The sequence below is a fragment of the Falco naumanni genome, chromosome 2 (assembly GCF_017639655.2).
Source record: "Falco naumanni isolate bFalNau1 chromosome 2, bFalNau1.pat, whole genome shotgun sequence".
NCBI classification, from domain to species: Eukaryota; Metazoa; Chordata; class Aves; order Falconiformes; family Falconidae; genus Falco; species Falco naumanni.
The window spans coordinates 72,059,299-72,081,340 of record NC_054055.1 but is presented as its reverse complement, the minus strand read 5'-3'; the positions used below and the strand labels follow the sequence as shown (position 1 = coordinate 72,081,340).

Below are 22,042 nucleotides of genomic sequence, written 5' to 3'. Positions count from 1 at the left end.
CAAAATAAACAAGCAAATGTAGTTGGGTAACACTATCTTCCTCACTGTTCCTCACAGTAATCAAAATGCAATAAAAAAGAAAAAAAACCCGTCACTTCTCACAACATGTTGCGAAGTACTGTGTTAGAAGCACAAATGAAAAGAAGCTAACAGTTTTGTTTTGGCAATGGAATAGGCTGAGATGGGGTGGAGTTCAAGGAAGCAGACATAGCACAGCTCTGTTCTCCTCAAACTGCAAGATAGCTGTATGTCTGCAAGACAAATGAGACTGTTCTGTGCAGGGAGGTTACAAGAAGTGTATCTCAGTACCTGAGAAATCCCAGGATGTGTCAACATACTAAAAAATGTCCCAGTGCTTATGCACATCTACTACTTAAATTACAAATTATTACACCTTCTCTTGCATACTATTTTAGAGTTTGTTTTAATAGCTTATACAAACAGTTACTTGGGAAAACTCAGCCCTTTTGATGATTTACCAAGAAAGCGAATTAGGAAAAATTTAAAGCTGTCTCAGTTAAAAATACACCCTGCAGAGTGTGATGAAGACATCGCTCCTTTGGAAGTTTTTACTTTTCTTCATGTTTTTGCTGAACTGTGAGGAGAAAGGTGATACCAAGATAGAAAATGAAATATAAAATAATATTAAATTAAATCTTAATGCAATCCTAAGGATAAGGAAGATCATGAAACAATTGTGGTATCACCATCATTTACAAGAAAGTCTCATCTACATGTACAGTACCCTGAATTTTAGTCAGAAGTAGAGAGAAACTGGTGATTCATTTTGTCAGTGTGATTTGGCAGTCTGCACAGTCCTGGAGGCATCTCATCTAGTGTGATTTTTTCGTAGACAGTTACAGAAAACATGCAATTTATAAAATCCCTCAAAATACTGACATCTCAGGACAGGCAAGTAAACTTTATAAGCCAGGATTGCAAATGTAATTAAAACTAATGCTTTTATAGTTTTGTCTTTTAAAGTCCAGTAATTATGATGCAGCCAGTTAATTGTGCTTTTCTTATTGTATTCTCTGGAAGTTCATTTCTTACTTACCCTGTAAGTACCCCATAGTTTTTACAGAGAGAGAAATTACAGCCACCAAGATGTTCATACACATGGGCCCTGAGCCTTCATGCTCATGCAACTGCAATTGCCAGCCATTCTCCCACTTCTTGCTTTTTGCTGCTGCTTGTCACCATCTGGAATGTAGACTGTAATCTCCTTTAGGCAAGGACCACGTTGCCTTGCATGTTCTGCCAAGCTGCCAGGTTTGCTTATAGGTATTCCAAACCGATGCAACAATATCTGCATTTCAGATGCACTGTAATGGATTTCATTCTTCATCAGTACCATTTCCATTGGCTGTATGGGTTGAGAAGATGGCTAGATTCACTGCTGGTGTTGAAAGCAACGCTTTCCAATAATGATTCCAACTTTTCTTTCATTGAAGGCGGTGATGGCAAGCGACTTTGCAATCCCAAGGTTCCGGCATTTGGAGAAGCTCTTGCTTGTTCATGGCCACTGGTGTTATTCCCGACTCGCCAACATGGTGCTGTATTTCTTCTACAAAAACGCCGTAAGTGTTTGACTTGGCAGCTTTATGCTACCACATGTTTCCAGGGTTTATTTTGTGCTACGTGAGCATTAGGTCAGCCTTCAAATGGTTTATAAATAAGCTACAAAGAAATTTGCAGAGTTGAGAGACAGCTGGCTGCCATTTGCAGGAATACAGGACCCACTCCACAACAGCTACAGTGTCCTGCTGAATGTGCAAATTAGGTAACAGAAATAACAAGCACTGCTGAAGAAAAGTTTCTTTATAGATCAGTTTTGCAGAATTTAGCTGGCTAGACACAGGAGTCTTTAATGCCAAAGCCATTCAGCATTGGTCCAAAGTAGCAGTTTAGTGTGTTTTCTCTTCCTGACCCTATCTTGTCATTGCTTATGAATCACTGTGCATATTCCCTAGTGACCTGAGATAATTTGAGTCCTCTCTGTGTCTCAGGTGGCAGAGATTGGGAGGGCAGTTTCTTGCTTTATCTCACTTCCAAATAACCGAAAGAGTTCATTAGAAAGGAAGCACACAGTGGTAAAGAACAGACTATGGGTCTGCGTTTCCTCCCTGGTGTATAAAACGGGAGCTAGTCCAGTACTGGGCACTGAGCCAGTAGCAGCTCGACTCCGTGGCCCTAACAAAGGCCCTTTGCATTGATCTTGGAGTACAAAGATGATTGATTGAAAACTGCCTAAGAAGACAACCAAGAATTCCATCAGCTGGGTGGGACTCACTGGCAGACACACAGATCTGCTCACTTGCAACACCTACAAATCACCACGGGAGCAAGGGATATGAAGAAGATGGAAAAGGCGGAGAGTCAGAGCTCTCAGACCTGTTTGCTCCAGAGGGAAATCTACGAATTCTGAGCAGGAGACTGGATTTTGTCCTCAATATCAGAAAAAAAATGGCTCTCAATTTTTTAAAAGTTGCTTTCCAAATTTAATCTAATCCAGGGCTTGTTTTTAATTGGTGGCCTAACTAATTCCCATCTGATTTCAATCTGAAGGTTGGTATTTTACCGGGGGAAGACCATAACTTGCTCAAAATGTTGAACATCACAGGAATACCTGAGGGAGTTAAAGAATTAACAAAGTGTCTTTGTATTAACACAAGCGTGTTAAAATAACTTCTGTGGTCTGATGAGAAACTGCATGCAAGCATCCTTCCAGACAAAAAAGAAAGAAGGGTCTTGGACTATCTGAACTGCTGCCTGAGTCTGAAATAGCAAGCAGATTTAAATAATGCTGCACTGAGTGGAGAGCCACCTGTGAAATATATGCTGGTGTTCATATGCCTGAGTCTTAAGGCTTGATCCTGAATGATGCTGAACGTCTGTATTCCCCCCACCCAGTGCTGTACGTTTCCAAGATACTCTTTGCCTTGAGAGTATCAAATCTGAACTTCTAAGAAGTGTATACAGAGCTATCTTACATTAAAATAAATAATAACACCCAAGGGTAATACACATAAGACAGTAAGATTGCTGGAAGCAATCAGCAGCCAGAGATGTTGTTTATACATCTACATTTTGTTCAGGTCTTGTAAAATCTTCCATTTCCTTTGGTACAGCTCCCCTTGAGTATTTCTCGTGCCATTTTTAGTAAGACATTTTCAGAAGCTGCTGCCTCAAGGCTAGAATATAACTGAAGAAATCTCTTTGTGTTGACTCTGCTTTGGCAGCCTTGGGAGCTTTCTGAGCAATACTTGTTGCTACTGACTCTAAAACTGTAGTGGGGTATCCAGCATGCAGACGTGAATATGTCCGATACAGTGCTTGCCCTTAAGGAAAGAATATTCAGAAATGAAAGATGTGAGCACCTGATCCTTTTGCAAGGAGACTATTCTGGATGGTTCTTCACAAGCGGGTCAATACAGCTACAGTGCAAACATTCTGCAAGTTTTCTGTTTCCTCAAGTGTTTTTTTTTCCCATTTGCTCATAGTATGAAATTTTCCATTCCCCACTAGAACCTATCTAACTCAATGTTTAAATTCCAAGTTGCTGCAAAAGCTATTTGGAAACTCAGATGTCTTATCCAAGAAGATGTTTAGCTTGGTGGAGATAATAAAAATACAAGTGAAATATAAACTGAAACATAGCATGACTAGAAATATCTGAGCTGGATGAAAAAGTGTTTCATATAAACAAAATCTTACCTGCACAAGCATGCACTGCTTCTTCCCCTTTATACTTTATCTCTGCAAGACAGCACTGGACATTCACTGAGAAATTACGTCTGGGGCCACATTCCTAGAACAGTCTCATCTGGGAGAAAAAAAGGAAAACCTTTTTTATTTAAAATCTAATTCTATTTTTATGTAAATTTTATTTTACGTTTTCAAGGAGGTAATGCACAGAAGCAAGGAGGAGCATTATACTTGAAGATACATTAAATGCATGTTTAATAAAAAATAAAATTTCAGGGAGAAAAAATCTGATTTGAGCTTAGTTACTGAAATGTCATTTTTTCGTACAGTTTTCTTTGACAGCACTGCTGAAACCCGTACCAGAGGTGGTAGGAAAATTTTCAGCTCACTGTATTTTCATCAGACTACCCATTTTTGTCAGAGACATACTGTTTACAAGACAGGTTAATTTTAGCAAGGCTCTAGAGATGAAAATTTCTTAGGTCTAGGATTAGCTGGATTTTGTTTATTTCCAATGACAGAGAACTATCTAAATCCATATATTTATTGCAATTCTTTTTTGAGAAAAGACTCAGGAAATTTTGTTGGGTGTTGGGTGTGTCAAGGAAATAATTTTCAAAATCTGTTCAATTTTGAAATGAAATTGCCATCTCCCAGCAAACTGTACTGAAGAGGGTTAGCTCTGGTAACTCAGTCTTGGTTTAGCCAGTGGAAGATAATGTCTCCTGTAATGTATTTACAGAAACATTTCTACAGATGACCCTGAAAATAATTCATAGAATCATAGAGTCATTTAAGTTGGAAAAGACCTTTGAGATGATCAAGTCCAACATTAACCCACCACTCTCAAGTCCATCACTAAACCTGTCCCTAAACACAACATCTATGTGTATTTTAAAACCCTCCAGGGATGGTGACCCAACCACCTTCCTGGGCAGCCTGTTCCAACGCTTGACCACCCTCTCAGTGGAGAAAATTTTCCTAATATCCAATCTAAACCTCCCCTGGCACAACTTGAGGCTGTTTCCTCTTGTCCTGTCCCTTGTTACCTGGGAGAAGAGACCAACCCCCACCTGCCCACAGCCTCCTCTCAGGCAGCTGTAGGGAGCGATAAGGTCCCCCTGAGCCTCCTTTGCTCCAGGCTAAACACCCCCAGTTCCCTCAGCTGCTCCTTGCAGGACATGTGCTCCAGACCCTTCACCAGCTCCGTTGCTCTTCCCTGGACACGCTCCAGCACCTCCACGTCCCCCTTGCAGTGAGGGGCCCAAACCTGAGCCCAGTGTTTGAGACGTGGCCTCACCAGTGCCCAGTACAGGGGGGTAGCCCTAGCCCTGCTGGCCACACCGTTTCAGATACAAGCCAGGACGCTGCTGGCCTTGTTGGCCACCTGGGCACACTGCTGGCTCCTGCCCAGCCGGCTGCTGACCAGCACCCCCAGGCCCTTTCCCACCAGGCACTTCCCAGCCCCCCTTCCCCAAGCCTGTAGCGCTGCGTGGGGCTGCTGTGACCCAAGGGCAGGACCCGGCACTTGGCCATGTTGAACCTCACACCGTTGGCCTCGACCCATCGATCCAGCCTGTCCAGATCCCTCTGCAGAGCCTGCCTGCGCTCCAGCACACCAACACTCCCACCCAGCTTGGTGTCACCTGACAGCTTACTGAGGGTGCCCTTGATCCCCTCATCCAGACCATCCAAAATGCTACTGTTTAATTTCTAATATGTTATTTTATAGTATGGGCTCACAAACAGTGAGATATATATGTTGCTGCTGATATACAGGCTACTTCAATGTAGTATGCAAACCTTGCCTGAACATATATATACTCTCTCTATATATACAAACACATATATGTACATTTACACACAGCAGGACTGACTCTTATTCTGTGGCAATTCCCCCTCACAGGACAGGCTTAATCTCCTTATAGCAGTTGTCACTGACTAAGCAGACCATAGCATTTTTTCCCCCCATGTTTAAATTTCAACCACATTTTTGGCTTACAGATAGAATAGATCTAGACTCTCCTCTGTATATCTAAAAATGATGAAGGGTTAACATACTCCAGCTGGCTGAAAGCGTTTGAGAACATAGTACAAAGTTAAGAGGAAGTAAAAGGAGAGGTGATGCCATTTCCCTTCTTCATGGTTAAAATGGGGAAAACCCTCGAGGAACAGTTGCCGAGGTTTTTCTGATTGCCTTCCATTTAGTGTTAATCGCTTTACAAAGAATAATAAAAACTGCGATTTTAGGACGACTAAGCCTGGGAATTTATTTCCTTTCCTAAGCGGCCACCCGCCTTTTTCTAGGCTCAAATCCCCCCTCACCAGGTGAAATCAGCACCTCTCCAGAGCCTTAAAAACCTCTGGATTCTCCATGCTGAGACTGTAGAAGAAATGAGTTGTGTGGTTTGTCCCTTTTTGGGTAATTACCACACGAAGAGTCCTAGTGCGGCTGTGTGTACAGCTGAAGAATAAGAGAGACAAGAATTGTTACAGCACTGCTTATTCGCTGAGTTTCAAAGCACAAAGATAGGACAGTTAAGACAGCTTTACTAGACCTTACAGTTTCACTTCTCTTGCTGCTGCTAGTCTCGTGTTGGTCTTGCAAAAAAGCTCTGCATTTACCTACTGAAGATCAGCAGAGCTTCCCAAAACATCTCAAGCCAGTAGAGAATATTATTATGGAAATGCTTATTCATGATAGTAATGCAAGTGCTATGAGATCGGTACTCCTGTACCTAGAGATCAGTGATGGTTGGGAGGGCTTTTTACGGTTAGTTAAATTGCACCTCAGAGTTTCACTTGAACTGAAAGTTAATTTTGTGTGAGGTCATCCCTGACACCTGAGATCTGAGGTTCCAGCAGCACAAACTCGCAGGAGTGCCAGATGTTTGCAGCTTAGCTAAGTAGCCAGGGCATCAGTGAGTTTCAGAACTGGCATCAGGATGGTTTCTGAACTCAGTGATGTGCTGTCGATGATCCTGCATACCTTGTCATATTTACAGCATTGCTTGTTCTGTTTCAGATGTTTGTGGCCCTTCTCTTCTGGTACCAGTTCTATTGCGGGTTCTCTGGCTCATCAATGGTTGATCAGTGGTATCTCATCTTCTTTAATTTACTCTTCTCTTCCCTTCCACAACTGATCACTGGTGTGCTGGATAAGGATGTGCCGGCTGAAGTGTTAATTGCTGTACCTCAGCTTTATAAAAGTGGCCAGAATATGGAGGTAAAAACTTCTTGATTTTTTTTTTTCCTAAATTCTTTAGTTTCAGCTGAAAACCAACCCTGCTCCCCAAGGATGGATGACTGATAAAAACAGTCTGAAAAGTCATTATTATTTCATTATATTTCTCATCTGAATCAAACTATCTAAATGCCAAAAGTACATTTAAAACAAAAAATACCACCCAGTTGTATTTTGAAATATATAACAGGAGAGAAGGCTGGATGCTTTAAGTCAGCCTAAGCTGAACCCCCCGCTTATGGTCCAGGCTCACAAATAACAACAAAAGTAAAGCAGATTACACTGCATAGTGCGGACTTTCACACTATAACCTCACAGTACTTACTCAGAACTTCAGGCCCCAGCCCTTTATAAACATCAGAAGAGAAAGGTGGCTTAAGGAGTAAGCGTGGAGGTAAACAGACAGACTCTGAGGGAGGTAGTCACCAGCAGGTGACAGATTCGGTTGAAACGTCTGTTGAAAACACCTTGTCCCCATCTGCATGAATTGTACAATGAAATCAGAAGGAACTGCAGGAGGGATCCAAGCCAAACCATTCCTGGTAATTACAGCCACAGTGTACTGTGGGAAAATCTTTCTGCTTGGCAAAACTATTCATACTGAGACACTGCTTCCAAGGCAGAAGCCTTTCTTGAAAGTATCTGCCATTGTGCCCTCTGAGAAGAGACAGTGAGTGGGTTTTGCTGTTAACTGTACACCTGCATTCGGTACCCCTCACATCCAGTGCTATTGCTAGACAGTGTCCTGGAAAAATGAAAGGAAAATTTTAGTGTAACTTATTTTTTAGTGCTTTAGTCTAAATTCTTTTTCACCCAGCTGTTTTCCATTTTCTACACTTCTTCTGTTCCAGTGTATTGTACTTTAAAAATCTGTAACTTTAATACCTTCCTTTCTTGCACATTTTTAAGGTGATAGAAATCTTGTAATGGCTTAAGCTTGCTGGGAAGTTGTGTCTACCTGTCTTCAGCTGGCAAACCAAGTGAGAGAAGTCTCCCAGGTTCACAGTACAATTACCTCTCATAGGCAAGCCTAGGGACCATTCTGAATTTGTTTGAAATCTAGTGAGCATATTCTGTGAATAGTTACCTAAAAAGGTGTTTTTAAAACTTGCCAAAAGTCCTGCTTCAGGTAGTATCCCTTTCAAAAAGATATCACTGACTCAAAGCCTGTAGAATTATAGAATAATTCTGGAGGCCATCTGATCCAGACCCCTGGTCAAAACAGTTTCAAAGCTAGATGAGGTTTCTCAGGTCTTTATCTAGTCCAGTTTTGAATGTCTCCAACAATTGAGATTACACAGTCCCTCTGAGCCACCTGTTAGTGTTTAACCACATGTTATTTCAGTAAGCCAAAGAACACCATCATTCTTTAGTGTCTTTCAATTCCCATTTTTAGGCTGTAGTAATATTCTCCATAGAGGGGAGGAGCCTTTATGAACCCAGTGGTTGGAGATGTAGCCTATATCCCAAAATCAAATAAATATTTTGCCATTTAAAGTACTTTTTCTTATATCTAGGTCTTTTATATGACCATCCTTACCTCTTCAATTGTTTATTTCTTTAAGCCAATATGTTAGTTTAATATTGTTTCTTAGTGAGCAGTTTTGTACACACACACAGAGATATATGTTATATATATCTATGTTTTATATACATATTCCTAACATAGCATATATTCCTGCATGAATTAACTGCTGAAGACCATTGTTGTGGGTCTTCTTTCAAGTATGTGTGCATTTTCTGTTTTTTGTCTTGTGAATAAATACCCTGTGGTTGTGTGTAAAACCCATTTACACACATGGTTACACCTCAGAGAGATCCTCCTGAAATCAGTGGTCTAAGTGTAGTGCATAGAGTTGGACACCTTCATAAATGTTTACTGATCTGAGTGTCAGATTCAAATTATACCCTCTGCTAAGGGGGAAGGGGAGGGGGGGGGGGGAGCAGCAGAGGACCCACCTCCCAGAGCAGGGTGACTTTCAGGTAGACTCCTCATACTTCATCCCTGAGGGTGTCTAACTGATTGGCAAAGTCACGGAGCTACTTGCAGAAGCCCTTAAAAGTGTCCATTGGAATATCCCCCTCAAAATACTTATCCCAGCAAACAGCATTTTCATTAGGCTCTCATGTCTTTTTCATTTCTTTTTTTTTTTATGCCACAGGAGTACCAACCACACATGTTTTGGATGAACATGATTGATGCTATGTATCAAAGCCTGGTTTGCTTCTTCATCCCCTATTTTGTAAGTGTTTGGTTTAAGACTTTTGATTTCAAGCATTCTGAGGAGAACTGGCAACACAGCACGGGCTGAATTCTGTCTCCTTCTTTACAGACTTACTATGATTCAGAGGTGGATATCTTCTCCTGGGGAACTCCCATCACCACAGTAGCACTGTTCACCATCATACTACATTTGGCTATTGAAACCAAAACTTGGGTAAGGAACCCAAGGCTTATATAGAAACTCGCTGACATATATGTAATTCTTTTCTTAGTGCCATTCTTCAAAAACAGAAGATGGTTGTTCCATTCCCTCAGCACATTCTATTTTTAGTGAGCATTTTAAGCAAATGTAAAAAAGGTTTTAAACTGTGAACTGTGAGCAGCTTTGTAGTGCTGTATCTATAATCAGAATTTTTGAAAATTCTCTTAATTTTCTGAAATCTTCACTGTGCTTTAAATTCTTCACTGTACATGGATTTGGTGCCAGAAATTAAGAAGCTTCAACTCAGAATAACAGCAAATTTCTCAGAATATAAAGAATCATTATTATTTTGTGGGTTTTTTTGTTCTAGACTTTTCTCCACTGGTCATCTTGCATCTTCAGTATCCTTTTATTTTTCTTTGTGGCTCTGGTTTACAACGCTTCCTGCCCAGTATGCCATCCTCCATCCAATCCCTACTGGACTATGGAAAGGCTGATGGGAGACCCTATGTTCTATTTCACTTGCATTATATCACCAGTCGTTGCATTGCTGCCCAGGTATTGTATCTTCTCTCATATCTTTTATCATATGTGAAAGCACTTTATGCCTATGGTTGGGAGGGCAAGAACATTTCTTTTTCCAGTCTCCCTCTTTCTTTTTGCCTTACCAGCCAAGTCATTATTTTTCAGTGGCTGATTATATGAAGTCAGGTTGTTTAACCTCTTACATGCTCCTGACCACAGGAACAGACCACAGCTCCTGACCATAGACCACAGGAGTGGGATAATTGTAGACTGTTGGTCAAACCTCCTGGCCATGCAGGGATTTGCTACTGTGAGGTTTTCCATGATGCTTCCAGATTCAACCCATCCTCCGTGAACAGGCACAGTACAGAAATTCTGATAGTATGTTGTGAACTTTCTTGACTACCTACGGATGTAGGAAGTCTGCTCTGCAGAATGACCCCCATTGCCTTTGATTCCTCATCAGGAAAGATGAAAGATCATGTAAGGTGGATCACTGGCTAAAGGCACAGATTTATTACACTGCTTGTTATTAAGCAAAATACTAGCACAGCATTCAGAGCTTTTTGTCTGGAAGCTTGTCTCGAACATAAGAAAGGCACATAAAACTCTCTTTTTTTGTGTTGTACTTTTTTTCTTGGATATTTTCTCTTAATATCTTGGGTACTTCCTTCTTTCAGTTCTTTTCACGTGCACATTCTCCTCTTGCAGATTTCTGTACAGAACCCTTCAGGGAACACTATTCCCAACCCAGCTTCAGCTTGGATGCCAGTTGAGTAAACTACCCCCAGAGATCCGCACCCAGCTTCTGACCAAGTTGAATGTAAAGGAAACAGTACGTCAGACACAACCCTTTGCAGACAGATTCTCACCAAGCCTTGGCTCAAATGCCAGTGATTCCTACAAGGCCTATAACCAAAGCACACCTTTGCCAACATCTCCTCAAACAAGGGAGTCACTTTTCCAAGAGCACACAAAGGCAGAACATACTGCAGATCAGACTGTGGCTGCCTGTCCCCAGGGTGCTGTGTTGTATGGGGAAAACAAACTCCCCTCATCTGCAAGTAGTCTGGAAAGGTCCATGGGATTTCATGAAGTTAGACATGGCACTTCAGAGATGGAGTCGTTGCCTGTGGGAGCAGCATTCCCATGGAGCTCAGCAGTTGACCAAGCAAACTTCAGTTTGTTCAGGTGGATCACATCAACTCCATTGTTCAGTCGCATTGGGACTGTTTTACAGGTGTCATCAAGCAGTTTACAAAATGAAACACAGGACAGTATGTGTGTGCTTGGCTCTTCTTTGCATGTGGACTTCAAAGGCTTGAAAGAACAGAGCTCAAATAACTTGCAGGACAAAATGAAAGGGACCCCAGCTGATCATTGTAAAAATGACAATTCCGAGACCACCTTTTTATGACATGGGCCTTAAATATATTTATATATTTTCTATTTGCACACATTTATAGTGAGATTACTCTATTTGTTTTCAAAGATGAAACAGAAAATCAAAGGTACAGAATGATTATTTAAAAATGTTTAAATACAGTATATTGAAATAAGAGCTTTAAATATAAAAAGAAACACTTGAAAGTTCCATTTATATTGTTTTATTTTTTCATCTCATTTTGTAAGGAAATGCTGTCTCTTTTATTTTTCAGATGCTTCTCTTTTATTCTGACACATACTGTAAAAGAAAAAGACCTCTCTACCATATTCAAAAGGATTAGATTCAGCAACAATTATTGGTATCATTATAGGCCATTCAGTAATCAAGGAGCAAAAACTGTGATAATAAATAGGCACTGTTATCCATCCATCATCTGCTTGTCAGGGTGTTTTGTCACTGGAGCAAACCATTAGGCAAGACTATCGAATTATTATACACCTCTCTGTAAATGTTAACATTATCTTACCACCGCATTAATAATACTGGTATTTTATAAGTGACACTGTATTTTGATATTGCAGCCATAGCATTTTATGTGTCATGATAAAACAATAAATAAATGACCAGCCGTATTGCAAAGTGACATCCCAGTCTGGCATTAATAGTAATTCAGCCCTTCACCTGGTGTAGCTAGCATTTGGCCAGCCATGGCCTCATATCAGGCTGTTCAGCTTCTGAAGAAGAGCTGCTGGGTTTTTGTGAGGAATGATTTGTTGGCAAAGAGCTGGTGCCTTGTGTCATCTGTAGAGTTTGAGCTGGGAGGGTCTGTGATCTTCTGTGCTGGAGCACTACCATGAGTAGGCTGGTTTTGCTGAAGAAGTCATCCCTGCTTGCTAGTGGGGAGTGGAGGACGGGCAGGGTGGAGATTTGTTAGGCACCTTCGCTGTTGTTTCAGCCAGGGTAAATCAAGTCCTTGGTGATTAGGAAGGGGCATGACCAGCTGTGAGGGTGCAGTGCCATGCAGAGTTACTTGAGCTTGGTCTAAGACAGGCTAGCCCAGTGCTGAAAGCAGGGAGCTGCACTGCTTTCTGAGGTTATGCCTGACCCAACTTTATGTGGTTGTAAATCACAAAATGCCACTTGTCCATGCGTGTGTGGCTGCACTGTGCTGGCCTGACACATCTCAGAAGGGTTTAGCCTTGGAAGGCTGCTTGGTTCTTTCATACCTAGTCACCATGACCTTGTACAAACCAGCTGCTGCACTTCTTTGTTTCTGTATCGCAGGTTTTTGAATGGCCTTTGCCTTGCTTGCCACGCATTGTGTAAGGCCAGGACTTGCTCCTGCCACGCTCTGTGCCACGCTCTGTGTAATGGATCGCCCCAGCCCATTAAGCTACAGTGCCTACCATGTGTCACTTGCTAATACATTCAGGATCCTTTTTTTTTTTCAAAGATTTATACACTGGCCTCTTTCCCAAAGACAGAATTGATGATATGAAACTGTAAAATGCCAATGAAAGGAGGAGATGAAAGCATTCTAAGTAAGAGGTGTCAGCCTGTAAAATATGTTACCCTCATGGAACGTGACACACCCACGTGTAGCCAAACTGCATTTGGGGATTAGAATTGACTAGGGAGAGGGAAAAGGTGCTAAGGGATTCACTCTTTCAGTCTCCTGTAAACAGCTTTAGGCATGCAATTGATTAAAAAAAATGTATGTACCTGAAGCACAACTTCTCCCTTTAAGCCTCTAGTTAAAGGGGAACGTGGCTTTATGTGTGTAGATTTTAGCAGAGGAAAGCACATCTATTGACTCATTTGTTACTGGCTGAAAATGTCTTGACGTTTCTGTGCTTTGTATTAATTGCCATAGAAGTGAGGTGGCAAGGGTGGGCACTCGGTTTCCATGAAGGTAGATCAGCATCTGCCCCATCAGTGCTAACACAAGCTGGGCACCACTGGAGTGGGCATTCTGACACACACCTCTAAAGCAGGGCAGGGTCCCATGCCCTCACAGCACTTGTTCCTCTCCACTTGCTGGAAAGGGAGCCTGCGGGACTCAGCTCAGGTGGAGAAACCTTTGCAAGTGTCTCTGGTTGGGTGAGACAGCTCCAAGTTTGGACATCTCTGCTTGCTCTACCAACCTTCTGAGTGTTGATAGTAACTCTGTTGGGATGATTTTGCACGTAACGCTTTGCAAGGTTAGCTGGCAGTATTTAACACAAACTGCAGAGATTGCCATTGTAAATAACTCACCTGTGTGGAACTGCAGTGTCTTAATGTCAGAGAGGAAATCGAGTAACGTGTTGAAATGTGTAGATGCTGCCATCTGGTTAGAAACGCTCCTCTGCTTGTAAAACAGGATGTCATAGAAGGACACAGTGTCAGAACTCGGGTAGGCAGAGTTCACAAGTTTGCAAGAGGTTAAATTTTGTCAGTTTGAGAGTGTCACGGGGTCATAGCAGGAGCTTGCCAGGGATGTCACATGTGTGTGCCCTCTCTCAGTTACTGCAGCAGCCCCAGCAGGCAGGTGAGGGTCCTTTGAGCTTATTGACCCTGCCACATCTTTCCATAGTGTATTTGGTGTCCTGCAGGCCTTCACAGGACTTGCCTGGTGCTGGGAGCAGAAAGGGCTGGGACATCAGTGGCTTTGGCTCCGAGCTGTATTTGATGATATTCTCATCAAAAAGAACCTAAATTCCTTGCTAACTGTGCCTTTGTGATACAGTTTAGTTGTTGGGCTTTCAGTGTTTCAAAGACTGTGTAGGTAAGGGATAAAAATGTTCCTTTGGGACTGAGAGGTGCTCATGTGCTGCCAGATAGTTGTGTTAAGTTGCCTCTGTGAATGTGAGAATAGTACATCTGTGTCATATATTTAGGGAAACTGTAGATCTAGATCCTCAGCTGCTACAACCATCACAGCCCCTCCAATGTCTGCAAGCTGACTTACCCCAGCTGGGAATCAGGCCTCAATAACTGCTGTATTTTTCTGGGAAAAAAAAAATAAAGAAAAAAGAAAAAAATCCTTAAAGATATATTTTTATATGCCTAAAGTGTAAATGCTCCCTTTGTACTAAGAGAGAAAATACCTTTATTATGGTGGCAATCGTGCAAACACGTATGACTTTAATCTTAAATAAACCAAATAAATAATCTCGCTGACCTGGATGGAGCAGTGACCTCAGCAGGACTGCTTGCCTGCTTACAGATCGATAGGAAGATGTGCCACACTGAGGCCTCTACGTGCCAAACCACACAGCGAGATACCTGGGGGCACAGAACCAGGTCAGTAGGATGTCAGCAAGCAAGAGGTCTCCATTTTCTTTTGGGAGATACGTTGTAAAATAATATAAATAAAATGTAATTTAAAGCACAGTTTGGAGAAAAAAAGACAAACAGATTTCACATTTGGAAAGAAAATATTAAGCAAACTAATTCTTTTTGTTTCAAATCAGTTCTCTCTTCAGCTGCCAGAAGACAAACACATCAAAGCATGTTACTTGCTGGGCTTTAGGGCTCATCAACATTTTGGGGCTGCTATTAATATTTGAAACGTTTTAACTAAACAAATACTAATGGCTTTTTGAAGCTGTATACATTGATTTTAATAAAAGAGAAATAAACTTGTAAAGTTATTCCTGTCAGTGAAGTTGAGCAGTTGTCATTTCAGGCAAACCAAAGCTTTAAATTCATGAGGCAAATCCCAAAAAAGCATGCAAATGTGTATTAAAAGATTCCATGAGGCAATTAAAACAATACTTGGGTTTGGTCTATTACCAACAACAGCCCCCTGTACACTCTGAAATATTTGCACTGAACTCTGCAAGCACTTCTACATCTGCCTGATGTTGCTGGCTGAAGAAGTCCAGCTGAAATTAAGACTGAGAAGAAGAGAGTTGTGAATTAAACATCACAGCATTCCATGTTTCTTACTCTTATTTACATGAACTAACTTCTTGGTGATTTATCCATTTTATAAATCTCTTGGATGTGTGAGTGTCTTTGAGAAACAGCCAGAACTCTTCTATCAGGTTAGCACTCTCATCTCAGAAATTATATCTCCCACATATGCCACTGCACTGGAACTGGGCATATAAATGTCAAAACAGGACCAAAACAACACTCCGGTATTTCTTCCAAGACTTTCCAGCTATACATCACTGCTCTGTGTGCCCGGTCATGCACCTGTTTGCCACCTTCCTGCGCTGGCTGTAGAACCATGGCCCTACCACCTGATGGCCATTAAATGAGGAGCTATGCTTTTCATAAACTGGAAAGCTTACGACAGTGTTAACTTCTCCCTGCAGCCAAATCCAGCGGCACCCTGTATTGATGGAAGTGCTTCCTTGATGGGGAGAGCTCATCCTCTCATCCTTTAGCCAGTAGAATTTCCTCGGACCCTTTCAGATTATTCAGCCAGGGACAGCTCTTGCATCCATTATACGACTTCCTCAACTACCTTGCATTGAACCTTGACTTGTCATTTATTCACACCCGATGCTGCCTAGGGCCTCAGTCTGTGCTTGAGCCCAGTACATCTCCTGCAGGCTCTACTCACTTAGTCAATGAGTGCCACTTCGTTGTGCTTTCTAGTGTCATGCTCACATTTGGCTCCACTCCACACTGATACATCCCAACCGTTGTAGGCTGATCACCTGATCCACATACAGCAGATACAGAGGATTTGAGGAGGTTTATCCATTAAAGATGCTACACGAAAGGGTTTTGCACGAATACTGGCTGCAGTATATGGAAAATGTTCAGCTTAAAATAAACTCCATCAGAACTGTATGTGGTTGAATCATCTAGGAGTGACAAATCCTGCCCTCGGAATTGGCCATCTGAAAATCTGCATCAAAAACTGAACTTAAAAAAAAGTCTCATATTTTTGCAGCAGCTAGTTCTTGATTCAGACCGATCATCACCATGGGCATTATTCAGTCCAGCATTAAATTCAGTAATGTACTTTGAGTGTATATGGCAGTTCAGAAGAATGATGCTGATACAACAGGCCATGTGCTGTGATGGAGTGGTAGCAGATACATGTCAAAGACACTGCGGAGGCCGCTAGAGACAGGGTCATGCAGATGTAGCAAAGCTGGGAAGGAAAGGCACTGCTAGATGCTATTCTGAAGTCCCAAGGTTGGTGGAGAGATGAGAAGACCTTCAGAGCTTTCCAATAGTGTTTTGCAAAGTTCTTTTGCAAAGGTTCTGCACTCTCCCTCTGCTGCTGGTGGATTTATTTGCACCAACCTTAAACCTCACTAGAGCTACACCACAAGTGAATTTCGCTTGTTATCTGCAGCTGAGCATGGATAGTGGGGTTGGAGGCCCAGCTAATGTCAAGCAATACAGCTGTACTGACTGACATGGAGGTAGGCTGGCACTTGCTTTGCAAACAGGAATGTGCTGGCAGTGCCCTGGTGAGGAGTGCTCCCTAGCCAGGGACCAGGGCAAGTCCCAGTTCAAGTCCCAGGGAGCCTCCCTGTATCAAAAAGCAGGACAGGAGCCAGAACAGGGAGGATTCCACTGTCCTCCCGTGCACACAGGATGCAAACCCTCCACTGCTTACTAGACTGAGACCGCACATTTGTTTGCAGTGTCCAGGACAACTCTGGGCTCTTAGTGACGTGAAAGAGAAGTAACAGATAATATGATGGGGAAACTCTTCCTGCTCCATCAGGAAACTCCTGCAGCGTTGCATAATTGCCTCCACGGTTTTTTTCCATGCTTTCCAATATGAATCCTGGCCATTAGAAAGCCCCCGGGATGGCTGTGCTTCCTGCAGTTGAAGATGCTATGGGGAGTCTGCTGCTGCCACCAGAAGTGGCTCATTGAAGCACCCAGGGCTGCTGCAGCAGCTGATGGGCACTGTCGCCACTAGCAATAGCTCCATCAGTCACCATGTGTGCTGCTCACTGAGGCTCCTTCACGGCAAAGGAGACACTATGTGGTCGCACTCCATGTGTCTTAGTTAAAAAACAAAAACAAAAAAACAAAAACAAAAACACAGCAAAATGTTTTTGCCCTGACTTAAGAGGGTCATGACAGGGAAAGATTCACAAGTGTCTTTAGTTCTGGACACCCAGATCAAGATGAATGTTTCCCAGCTGTCCTGAGCTGTGAAACCTTGCAGTACATCACACATTCAGAGGCATCTCTCGTGCTTTATGTGCTTCAAAATTTCCTGGGGTTTCCTGGGGAGCTGGCCACCCCCAAATCCAAAAATCTAGACTTAGAAGCCACTGTTGAAAATAGTAGCAGTGCCATGAGGACTGTATTTTATTTACATGGAAAAACAACAGTTAAAAGAAAGGACTTAACTTCTAAGGAAGGTTTTTCTATATAGCTGCATGAGGAACAATCTCTATTTTGAGCAGCAGCTTCCATGTGGTTTTAAATATGGCTGTTTGCTCCGTGCAGTAACATCTCCCTTGATCGATGAAGTGCAGCACCACATAAATCCTTCCAAGAGGAGGTTTAGCATATCCTAGCCAAGGCGGGCAAAGACAGCCAGGTCCTGCAGCCACCTCTGCTCCTGGAAGGACTTCAGCTGAGTCAAAAGTCTGTTTCATCAGCTTGCCTTGTGTAACGCCTGCCTGTGATGGAGTCTCATGAGAGGTATGACTGAACAGGAACCTTGTTAAAAGCAGATTAAAGACTTCAGCATTCGGCATGGTCATTGGTATTGCTGCAGCATGCATAGGGCATGCATGGAAATAATCTCTCAGTGAACACAAAATGCTTGAAAGAGCCTTTTGACAGACTGGAAAAGGTGTCAATAAAGAGCTAGCACAAGAGAAATAAAAGCTGCTCAAAGTGGGTGGAGTGCCTGGTTCCCACTGCAAGGAGCTGTCCCTGGACTTGCAACTCCTCTTTATTATCTGGGCAGCTGCCCCAAGCTGGGGCAGGGTGTGGGTTTCCAGAGGTGGTGTAGGCTCAGAGCTGGAGCAAAGGGGCTTTTCACTCCAGCCCCACAGCCCTTTGGGTGCTAAAACCCAACACTGCACTGCTGTAGCTAGGGTAGGTAGCTCCTGGCCTGAAATTCCCAGTGGTATCTTGCTTGTGCTAGGCCATCGTGTTTTCCAAAATGGTAGGTTTTAAAGTCTCCGGTTTCTTCCCAGATGGCCTGTTTTACGTGCATGAAGGCATCAAACTGTCCCTGCGGCAAGGCTTGCATGGCTACAGTTCCTACCTTTCCACCCTTCCCCACTTTCCTCCCCAAAATGTGGAGGCCACAAAGAGCACCTTGGACCTTCAGAAACCCAAACCATGACAGAGATATTGCTCAGCATTTCCATGCCTGGAAACAAAAGGTGAGTGTGGCCTCCAGGGCCCTTTTATTAATGAAAATAACAGAGATGCCTCTGGTTTAATTAGCATCTTGGCAGATACGTCCTTCATACCCTCCACAACTGCCCCCTGAAGGGAGTTCAGCAACAGCTGACACTGCTCTTGTACTATTATTTATGTGCAAATGTTCCAAAACTTGGGAACAAGAACGGGGATTTTGAGATTTTCACTGTAAAAACCTGAAAATGCAAACATCTTTTTTTAAAAATTAAATTCCCGATGAAAATGCGGGGGTTATATTTACAAAAAACCAAGTTTCCGACAAAGTCTTTCAATCAGCCATGTGTACTGTTAGAGCTGCATGAACCAATTTTATCCCGAGTGGGCTGGGTGTTTGCAGTTTGTAAGATCTCTGTCATTTTGCACACACAATTATCTTCATAGCTGGTTTGTTTTGCTAAACCCCCCAAAACTCAATAAAACCATTATAGCTGAAAGGGATTCAATCTTCAGCTCCATGTAAAATGATGGAAATAGAAAGTTTGTTTTAGCATCATCCAGAAACTGAGGGCAAACAATGACACCATGGGAGGCATTGCAGGCAAAGGCTCCTCTGCCCTGGGTGCCTATGGAAATTATAAAGAGCAACAAAGGTGCCAAGAGTTGTGGTTCATCTGAAGTTGTCTGAATTTTGAAACTTAAAAGTGAGTTCATTCATTTATATCCAAACACACTGGTGCTGTGTGCAACCATCAAATCCAGGCATTTTCTGCCCATTGAGTGTTGGTTTAAGTGGCAGCCCAAGGCCCATGGCACAAGAAAGCCAGCCTTTTTGGTTATTTGGTGCTAAAGAGAGAAAGAGAGGTGCCAGCTTTTCTAAAGCAATACCCTGGGTGTTTTACTGCATTCAGCTGGCTGCTGTTGTAGCCCACCAGTGACCACCCCCTTGCCAGATGGCTCCTGCTCACCCGAGACAGAAGTGGTATCTCCTGTCTTGAGGTTTTGGGGACACATCAAATACCGAGAGGTTTCAGTGGACACCTCTGCCCCCACCTGCCCCCACAGAAAAGGGGTGATGGCAGGGTGGGGGGTCCTAACCCTCTCCCAGCCTTTGGCAGGCCTGCACCTTCCCCATTGCACAGGGCACCTCCAGCCCCTGCATGTCGCCTTCCAGGGGCAGCAGCACAAGCAGAGGAAACACATTTCCACATACATTTCCAAACAAGCACCCATCACCCATGGAACCTTCTCTGTCCCCAGTCCCCTGTTCTCTCAGTCTTATATAACCATTCACTGGGACCTTGCTCCAGCCAATTGTACCTCTCTGTGTCGCACTACCACAATCCCATCTCATGTTCTGCAGCCAGGGTTCTTTCTTTGTCCCAGACGTCCATGATAAAAATAAAATACAAAATACAATATTTTTGTAAGCAAAGGGCACAGCTGTCAGGGCACAGCTCTGGGGCATGAGTCCCCCTAAGGCTTTGTGCACCATGAAGTGGTTTACCACAGAAATAATTTTACAGGCATAGGTGCACCACCACTGTTTTCCATCCTGTAACAGGATGGGGGGAAATGCTGTTTGAAAAAAAAAAAAAAAAAAAGATTAAAATTCAGCCCACCCCCTTCATTCCTTCACCACTGGTCTCTGAGTATGGGGTTTCTCCTGCCTGGCAGCCCTGGGCCAGGGACAGCTATTCAGTTCATCATCCTTGTCCATCCTCAAGGACGAGTCCGCAGATGGCAGCTCCAGTGCAGCCCAGAGGTCAGCACCTCCAGCCAGGCAAGCCCAGGGGCAGCTCTGCTTTCGGGAGCCATCAGAGCCCACAGGCTGGGTTTTGAAGAGGGTAACATTTTTATTTTTGAAAGCGAGAAGAAGGAAGCATGCAGACTTCTTCAGGTTTCAATAATAGGCTCTTGAACACTTCTTAGAGGTAATTTAGTGATGTCTAAAGAGAGGAGTAATTTACATTTTCCATTGTTTGTTGGGAGCAGGAGAAAAAAACCAAAGAGAAATATAAGTGGCTGTATTATCACAGTATGGAGTTAGTTGTGTGTTTTTTTATCAACTGCTTGAAGTCTAAAAAAACCCTTGTATCCCTCTATTGCTGGCACTGGCTTTTGTTTTCAGCCACTTGTTGCCTACAAACCAAAACTGATTCTGCACAAGGGGAGAAAAGAAAGTACTTAAAAGTGAAAACTGTATCATTTATTTGAAAACAATGTGGAGATTTTAAACCTGTAACATGGTGCACTGATAGGAAAGCTCTGCTTCAAGGGTGTCCAAGTAGGAAAAATCCCATTTTGCTCCTTACAAAACTAAAAAAGAAAGTGTGAACTAAAATCTGGAATATTTTCAATTATATTTGCTTCAGATTTGTGTGAGGTTTATCCTTAAGAAACCCATTTAAGACAGGTTTATGAAGACATTCTAAAAGGTCAGGATATTTTTAAACCACCATTAATCTGGAAGAATGCCCCTACTGTATTGAAAATTGTCTTTCATGCCTCTCAAAAAAGCATGCACACTGCTAGCTAACCCTATACCTAATTACTACTCCCCCGCCCCACCCACCCACCCACCCCCCCCGTTTTCAAAGGGGTGGGTTTCTGGGAAAGCTGTCCCCAGCCCAAGGGCACTGAGGGTCCTGGGGTCCTGGCTGGGTGCATGAGTGCGTCGGGGGCTGGGTGATGCCTGGGCGTGGTGGGTGCTGCCGTGTGTCAGGCTGTAACAAACCTCCAAAACAAACCATCGCACAAAGGCAAGCTTGTCTGCTCCCTCCCTCCTGTGATTTAACAGTTTCCCATGCCGGGCTGGTCTTTTCTAGAGCTTTTCCCAGGCAGTGCAGGGTAAGCAGCCAAGCTTTAGACCCAATAAAGTAACAGCACACACACCAGCAGAGAAAGAGTAATAGTGGATGGGATTAATTTTGTTTCTAACATTAAAAAATAAAAAGATGTCACAATGCTGCTTAGTTTCAGTAAGATGTTTTCTTTCTTTTCCTCTCCTTGACAACACATAGGGCTCTGTAAGTCTTGGCATTCAGTGTGCCTCTCTCCAGTTCTTTACAACCAAAGAGGAGATGCATTTATACACTGGTTGGGGACTGAGCCATCTCCCTGGCCTAAATTACCTCAGTGACATATATTGAGTCAAAGGGTATAAACTGCATAAACCACACTGCTTACATTTAGGTGCCATCTCTATATGAGCCAGGGAGGACTGGTTGAGAAGGGAGAATCTTTCTTCTGCATCAGCACAGCTGGAAAGAGTAAAGGAGCTCTACTTCAGTGACAGGGCAGTGGGATGCAGAGGGATGTGGTGGGATGCAGCAGGATGCTACAGGATGCCTCAAGATGCAGCAGGACCTGGCAGGGCACAAGATATGTTTGTGCTGCAGATGCTGCCATGGTCTTACCAGCCTGCAGGGATAGAAGGTCACCCATGCAGAGGCAGCT

General features: G+C 43.0%; 1 protein-coding gene across 1 annotated transcript in view; it reads left to right on the top strand.

Annotated features, from left to right (window-relative positions):
• Positions 1-11,919, top strand: part of ATP10A (ATPase phospholipid transporting 10A (putative)) — a 118,351-nt gene extending 106,432 nt beyond the window's left edge. Inside the window, exons 16-21 of the mRNA XM_040584814.1 lie at positions 1,455-1,580; positions 6,734-6,934; positions 9,115-9,195; positions 9,286-9,390; positions 9,749-9,936; positions 10,615-11,919. Coding sequence (XP_040440748.1) covers positions 1,455-1,580; positions 6,734-6,934; positions 9,115-9,195; positions 9,286-9,390; positions 9,749-9,936; positions 10,615-11,320 — 1,407 coding nt within the window. The 3' untranslated portion in view covers positions 11,321-11,919. The remainder of the gene's footprint in view (positions 1-1,454; positions 1,581-6,733; positions 6,935-9,114; positions 9,196-9,285; positions 9,391-9,748; positions 9,937-10,614) is intronic.
• The last annotated feature ends 10,123 nt before the right edge of the window (positions 11,920-22,042 follow it).